The 7,866-nt window shown below is 31.3% G+C and overlaps 3 protein-coding genes across 7 annotated transcripts in view; 2 read left to right on the forward strand and 1 right to left on the reverse strand.

Annotated features, from left to right (window-relative positions):
* Nucleotides 1–1,741, forward strand: part of LOC111631017 — an 8,487-nt gene extending 6,746 nt beyond the window's left edge. The window contains exons 3-5 of the mRNA XM_023375208.1: nt 1,101–1,176; nt 1,262–1,300; nt 1,512–1,741. Coding sequence (XP_023230976.1) covers nt 1,101–1,176; nt 1,262–1,300; nt 1,512–1,741 — 345 coding nt within the window. The remainder of the gene's footprint in view (nt 1–1,100; nt 1,177–1,261; nt 1,301–1,511) is intronic.
* The window catches only part of LOC111631024 (gastrula zinc finger protein XlCGF26.1-like), a 52,002-nt gene that overhangs the window by 8,130 nt on the left and 36,006 nt on the right, over nt 1–7,866 (forward strand). For 4 of the 5 annotated variants that reach the window (XM_023375218.1, XM_023375214.1, XM_023375215.1 and 1 more), the window contains exons 2-3: nt 6,339–6,538; nt 6,657–6,725. In XM_023375218.1, the coding sequence (XP_023230986.1) occupies nt 6,386–6,538; nt 6,657–6,725 (222 nt within the window). In that variant the 5' untranslated portion in view covers nt 6,339–6,385. Of the gene's footprint in view, nt 1–6,167; nt 6,264–6,338; nt 6,539–6,656; nt 6,726–7,866 lie in introns of those variants that run through there. The other variant, XM_023375217.1, reaches the window with a different exon arrangement.
* On the reverse strand, nt 624–4,607 carry LOC111631019 (putative nuclease HARBI1). The gene is made up of 6 exons (XM_023375210.1): nt 4,374–4,607; nt 3,886–4,032; nt 3,622–3,813; nt 3,165–3,312; nt 2,797–3,036; nt 624–2,106 (listed from the first exon to the last, which is right to left on the reverse strand). The coding sequence occupies exons 1-6, from the start codon at nt 4,605–4,607 to the stop codon at nt 1,952–1,954; spliced, it is 1,116 nt and encodes a 371-aa protein (XP_023230978.1). The 3' UTR covers nt 624–1,951.

The raw sequence follows: 7,866 nt of genomic DNA on the forward strand, positions 1-7,866 counted from the left end.
TGACTCACATAATTGGTAGTCTCGAGTTAGACCCTTCAAGTGAACTCGAAAGGCGAGCGGAAGTAGGTCATATTCACTTGTTTACGTTTGTCGTTAAGCATGATGGGATTATTTACAATGCATCTGGGTTTGCGACTATACTGATTCGACCAATCAATTTGAGTGTAACAAGTTGTAAACAAATAAACGTAAACTAGTTTACACTAAGGCGCCTTAGTTTGCACGTGTTGCAGTTACTTTTATTATAGCGACAAAGAAGACAAAGAAAATGGAGACCTCCAATACTTTATTTAAAAAAATCAGTGACGAACAGAAAGAGATATTAGTCACATATATTGAAAATAACAAAAAATTGAACTCTGGAAAATTTGACAATGAATTTACTAGGAAAAAACAATTACATATGTGGAGCGAGTTGGTTGAAAAATTAAATGCGTGCTTTGGAGCAAAAAAATCCATTGTGGAATGGAAAAAAGTAAGTATTTTAATTTAATCCTTTCTTCAGTTTTCTTCCTTGATCTGTTTCTTAAATTGTTCAACAAACTTAACACTTCTGATTAATTAATAAATAATCTTAATATAGTGTCTATGCTCTTATTAATTTATACATATAATTTACTATCATTTTAATTCATTCTCTTTTTCTATGAATTATACTTCTTTTTAGTTTTGGAAAAATTTGCTGTATAATTTTATCAAATAAAATTTTTTTATTAGTGCTGGCTCGACATGAAGAGAAATGCAAAAGAGAAGGCGTCAAGAATAAGAAACAGCAGAGAAAAGACTGGGGGTGGTAGAGAATCTAGTGAAAAGCTATCTTCATTACAAGAAAGGATCATATCTTTAATGGGTGACACAGTGGTTTTGGGGCAGCAAAACACTGTGGAATCCGAAGTTGAAGAGTTTTCAAATCTATTGCAGACTGAGGTGAATAATAATCTTTAAATTTAAAATGAATAAAGACTAACGTGTTTTAAAAAATGTTATACTTCCATTATTTTTCTGTATATAATGGAGAGTATTAATAATAAGTTTTGAAATTTCCATCAGTACTATTAATATCTCTGTTTATATTTTAAAAATGTAATTTATTATAATAGGAATCTACACTGCCAGGAATTGAAAATCTCTCTGCAACAGGAATAAATTCTATAGATATTTCTTCTTCTGAACAGGGTTAGTATGCATCAAAATAATCTCATATACAAAATAATTATAACAAAAATTTATGGTTTTCAAATGTTTTCAATTTATCTAACAGATAGTGAATATATAGATTTAACAAAAGAAGCGAGTCAGTGTAAGTAAATTTTTAAAATATTTTCAAATTACTTCATTAAAGCAACTGTAGCATTAATTATAAGAACTGAATTTATAGAATCTGTCATAAATGAACTGCATAGTATTAAGTCATATTAATATACAAAGTTATAACATTTAGTGTAAAAGAATTAATTTTATAGTTAGCATGTACAAAGACTAAGTTTTCCATATGAATTTATGTTTTTTAGCTAAAGGAAGAAAAAGAAAACACATTTCCACTGAAGAAGAATTAAACGAAGCAAAGAAAAGAACAGAATCATTTATACAGCTGGAACAAGAAAAAATTAAATTAAAGAAAAAAGAACTAGAGTTAAGGGAGAAGGAACTTTCCATATCTGAGGAAAACAAAGACTCCCTTAAAAAAATTGCTACAGCACTAAATACCATTGTCAATTTATTATCCGAAAATTCTTTGTAATATTTTTATGTATATATTGAAAAAAAATTTAATTTGAAAATAAATAAATTATTATTTTAAAGTACTGATTTTTCTGTTCTTTATATCTGAATATTCTTGAAAAAGGCAGGCTCTTAACAGACATGTATATATATATACACACACAATTTATTAGTATATCCAATATATACATACAATTTTTTAATGATATATATATCATTAAAATTATTTTTAAGAAAAACACAAGCTTATTAGTTGTTGTTGAATCCTTCTAGTTTCATTAAAAAGTATATCATTTGATGTATTTTCAAATTCTGTTGATGGTATGATCTGCGGTAACTGGTCTTCTGGTTGCAATATATCATCATCCTCCAAAGCAATATTATTTTTAATGGAAATGTTGTGAAGCACAACACATGCAATTATAACATTTGAAGCTGTCTCTGGATGATAGTGTAAGACCCTATGTTTCAACAAACATCTCCATCTATTTTTCAAGAGTCCATTACATTGTTCTATTATACTTCGAGTTGCAGTGAGACAATTATTATATTTTACTTCAGCTCGAGTATTGGTTGTACGAAGTGGAGTCAACAACCACGGCTCCAAAGGGTATCCACTGTCACCTAGAAAATACAATACGTAATTTGATAAGCTAATTATGATTTGTAAATACTGCCTACAAATTATAAAGTATCTGGAAATTTAAACAGAGACTTGNCCGACAAGTAAAGAATTTTTATAGTCCTGCCACAAATAAGCTATATATTGATTATTGACCATTTGTGATATGCTATAACGAGCAAAAATTAAAAAAAACTAATAGGTACGTTTAAAATTAATAAATACAAATGTATTCTGACAGTGAATGAGTTAATTATGCTTTCTATTTGCAAAATTCCTCAACCTTAACACAAAATAAGAAAAAAAGTGAATTTTTAAGAAATTTGCGGGATTTCCCGGGATAAGAAAAATATTCCGGGATATTTCCCGGGTTAAAAAAACAACCGGGATCCCGGAATCCCGTTTGAGAAACCCTAGTTGCAATATATCATCATCCTCCAGAGCAATATTATTTTTAATGCAAATGTTGTGAAGCACAACACATGCAATTATAACATTTGAAGCTGTCTCTGGATGATAGTGTAAGACCCTATGTTTCAACAAACATCTCCATCTATTTTTCAAGAGTCCATTACATTGTTCTATTATACTTCGAGTTGCAGTGAGACAATTATTATATTTTACTTCAGCTTGAGTATTGGTTGTACGAAGTGGAGTCAACAACCATGGCTCCAAAGGGTATCCACTGTCACCTAGAAAATACAATACGTAATTTGATAAGCTAATTATGATTTGTAAATACTGCCTACAAACTATAAAGTATCTGGAAATTTAAACAGAAACTTGTTGTTAACAACTATGATAATATATTTATCATTACCTAAAAGCCAAGTATGTGCATTTCTGTTGCAGTTATGCCATCTCTGAAAGGCTTTTCTAACATTGGAATTTTTCCATATAAATGCATCATGGACACTACCAGGAAAACGAGCATTTACATTCATTATGTACATGTTTGCATCACATATCTGAAAAAAAGTATATTGAATGAGATTATGTATTAATTCTATATAAATGTTCTTAGTGTATCATAAAATTAAATGCATACCAATATTGGAATCACATATGCAATAGGAGTCAACCAACATTTTCTTGTAAGATGATATTTTGTGATATTCTGAGTCAAAATAAAAAATGTTGGTTGATTCCTTATTGCATATGCTTAATAATTCATTTTCAGCAATGAATTATTAATTCGATATAACAATACAATAAATATCAAAAGTAACTTTTTAATTGCTAGATATATTTTGTTAGATAAGTAATGCAATATTTACCAATTGAACATTAAGAGAGTGATATCCTTTTCTATTAACATATATATGTTCTGGATAATTGATATCCTCTACAGGTGGTGATACAATTGCTACATGACAACAATCAATTGCCCCTATTACACCAGGGAAAGTGTATTTGTCATAAAATCTAAAATGAATGTACAATTTATTATTATTATTATAATTAAGAATCCCACAATATTGTTAATTCACTTACTGCTGTTTCAATTGTGCATGATCTTGTATATTGAATGGCATTCTAACCCAATGCTTTAATAAATTATCCCTTATAGCTACTGAAACACTTCTAATAGCTCGACTTACTGACTTCTGGCTAATACTTAGAGTAAAATCTTGGCCTATTCCTAACTGGTAAGAACCACAGGCAAAAAATCTTACAGCTGCCAAAATCTAATGAACAGTAATAGAATATATGATAAATAAAACAGAATCAAACTTACTTATAAATGCTAGCAGTAATTAATTCAGAATAAAAAATACTATTACACAATACTCTTAATATAAATTTAAAGATTACATTAAGATTTTAATTCTAAAAGATTTAATTCTTTTACTAAAATTAACAATATTTACAATTTATAGTAACATGCAATGTATTGCAATTTTTACTCATGCAATTATTACTAGAGGAAGATATTTTAAATATGTATATTGTAATATAATTTAAACTTAATAATTGATTATTTTGCACATTCATATATCTGTATTGTATTATAATAATTTAAACTTACTCTAGTTTGAACACTTAATGCCGATCTTCTAGTCTGTTCTTTCAGTGTCGGTCGAAGTGTATTTATTAAATTTGATGCCACTTCCTTGGAAAGCCTAAATAATCTTCTAAAATGTTCTTCGTGAAGAACAAAGGCATCTACTCGTGGTCGAAAAATTCGTTGCCTTCTCAAACAACGTCTTTCAGCTCTTTCTAACTCTTCGATAGCGATAAGAATTGCATATCCATCAGCCATTTTCACTTTTGTGTAGCGATCTCACATGCTCGACTCAACGTGAGTAGCAACTCGCATGGTGAGATGGGAAAGAACATGAGTTAGAACTCGAGACTACCAATTTGACGTCAGTGTGTGAGATGGTACCACGTGACACCTTCAACACGTTGGGAGTTGTAACACGAAAAACTCGAGACTAAGGCCCCTGGATGGGCTGGCCACATGGAGTTTTCCGGGTTTTCTCCACATCTGTAACACCTAAATAGGGGTCAGTTTCCCTTAAAAAGACCTCCCAGAAGGCATTCCCAGGCAGATTGCCCAAGTGTTGCATTGCCATAATTCAGTGTTTTTCAACCTTCTTGAATAAGCGACCCCTTTACAAGTTAAAAAATTCTGGCGACCCCCCCAGGGCCATATTAAAACTATGTCAGTGATTTTAAAAACTAAGTATTTAATTTTCCTTCTGTTTAGACCTAAATATCGATCAAAAAACCAATTGTACTGTAAAATAAACCGGCATAGTCTTCTCACTGAGATTGTAGTTTTTTTATTGTAGTGTAGGACCTACAAACACTTGTCTTTTTCTTTTACTCGTGACCCACATATTGAAAAACACTGCCATAACTTAACAAAACAAACAATCAAAGCCGTATTGTTTTAAACCTTTTCGGATTAATGTTTGATGTTCCTTGAGACGGATATGTAACAGGTGAGATGTAGCATGTATGTATTGCAAGTGGTTGTAACAATGGTCAATGATGGGGATACTGTAGATGCCTGGCAGGTGGTTCTTGTTGGGACAGTCTTTGGTGTTGTGGAGTAGAGAGGTGATAGCTGAATTTCTGTGGAAAGCCAAACAACAATTGTTTGGCAGTTTTTGCATAAAGTGTGGTAAAAGCAATTTTTGCATAAAGTGTGGCAAGGGACTTGTTGTAGATGATGGTCTTGAATTTTGTTTCTTCTTGAGAGGGTTTATTCAGTTGGATGGAAGTGGTGTTGGAAAGATTGCAGATAAGTCCCCTAATAATGTGTGGGAGTAGCCATGCTGTGTGGCATATTGGGAGTATATAGCTCCTTCTCGTTCCTGTTTGCTAGAAGAATTGGGAAAATGCTCTCCGTATTAAGGCTCTGAAAGCTGCCATTTTGAACATGAAAGGATCGCAGATGAAGATGGGGAGGTGGGTGGGATTCTTGTAGACTTGAGTAGACAGGTGTCCCAGTTTGTTGGTGATCTGGAGGTTCAGGAAATGAATGGGGTGGGCGTTGTCCTGTTCAAGATGGAGTACTAGGCTGAAGGGGTTGCGGTTGATTGTCTGTAAGAAATAACCTATCAATTTTTTTCTAAGAATTGTGAACATATCTCAAGAATTTTTAGGCTTTCTAAGATTTATTTTATTGTGGTGCTGTTTTAACCTTATTACAGTCATGTTTGGTAGGAATATTAAATGCATTAAAGATTTTGAAAGTCCAGCTCGAGGTTTATTGGAAAGTTTGCGAAACTGTATTCTGTCAAATATACCATGAATTGTTGAACCATAATGGAACATTATTTGATTACCTTTGGCTTACCTTGGCAGAACTGTGACATCTAACAAACTGGCCTTAAGGGGCAGAGCTCCCACTATAAAGTGGAAATCGAATTTACATTGTAGAATATCGTTTTATACTTACTTTCATGTAAGAGTTAAATTTGTTAGAAAGATGCACTTTAAGTAGAGAGTTTTCATAAATAATAAATTGTTTTTATTGTAGATAAAAAAGAATAAAGACAAATTAACATTAGAAAGGAAGTAGACAGGATGGAGAATGAAGAAATGCATCTTGTCATCAAGACTGAACCAGAATGGGGTTACATAAAGGAAGAGCTCGATTTGGAATTTGAAATTGATAACAGAGATATTAATGTTAAATGTGAACAGTATGATGATGTTACAATTGAAGAAGATAAAAAAGTAAATTTTATTCTAAAAGTCCCTAAATTTGTCTAGTCCTCATATTTTATATTTCATACCTAATATCTGTTTGTACAGTTTTTGATTTGCAAGCTTAATGTATTTTTTGTTTTTGCAGATTCATATCAAAACCGAACCCCAGTCGCCCACTTCGGAAGTGAACTTTGAATCCGATCTGTTGTTACCTGTGAGCAAATTTCTTCAAAGATCACTTTTTATTCAGTATTTTTTATTAATTAATTATAATAATAAAATTGTAATTATTATTACCTAAAATTATATATGTTTTTCTCAAATATATATATTAAATATTAATTATGTTTATTGTAGCTGGGTCATTCTGAAAAGTTACAAATAATAAAATTAAGTGTGATGCCTATATTTTTATTTTTGTTGTTCAGAATTGCCTGAATTATATCTGTATAATAGTACTTTAATACACTTGTGACAGTCTTTAGGCATCTCTTAGGTAATGTCGACATCAATAATATAGTGCACATTGCCACTGCAGCAATATCATATATGGGTGCATAATAAAGTCTATACACTGGATGTGTGAGAAATGCATAGCCAATGCCGGTACTGGGTTATTTTGCACAACAGGCAAAATAATCTGGTATAAGTGCGCCCCTTATTTCACAAGTTGGATGTTTTTTAAAGAAATTTGAACGGCATAAAGAAAATCTATTTCTCTGCTTATTTAATACATATATTCTGATATAAATATATTCGTGAGTCGGTCCTACCACTGGACTACTCATCATATGGCTAGTAATCAGACATGAGGAATTCTAATATTACTTCAAGTATCAAGAGAATAGAAACTGGACAAATAAAACGGATGACGATATAAGGAAAAGAACAAGGAATAGTTGCAATTGGAAGAAAGATAATATTATTAGGTATGCTACTTAGAAAGTTCGAGGCATTAATGGGAAAGAGGATATCTATTCCAGAATGGTAAAATTGACATAGCTGTCACTTCAGAAACAAAGAAGAAAGAAACTAAAAATTATACACTTATTTATAGTGGAGTAAATAAGAAAACTCATGCCCAAGCAGGTATAATGATTTGGGTACATAAATCTCTTAAGGAAAATATCCTTCATTACACATACTGTACAGAGAGAATCATAGAATGCTGCTTAAAAATTTACAGAGGTAATTTAACCATTATTGGTACAGTACATATGCTCCTGAAGAAGACTGAGAAGAAGAAAATGAAGACTTCTATATAAAGTTGCAAGAAATTCATAATAAAGTTAACAAGAACGATTACATTATAATAGCAGGAGATCTGAATGCAAGAGTGGGAAACACTCCAGTAA

This window comes from Centruroides sculpturatus, unplaced genomic scaffold, assembly GCF_000671375.1.
Source record: "Centruroides sculpturatus isolate CEXI.00-Female unplaced genomic scaffold, Cexi_2.0 scaffold596, whole genome shotgun sequence".
Taxonomy (NCBI): Eukaryota; Metazoa; Arthropoda; class Arachnida; order Scorpiones; family Buthidae; genus Centruroides; species Centruroides sculpturatus.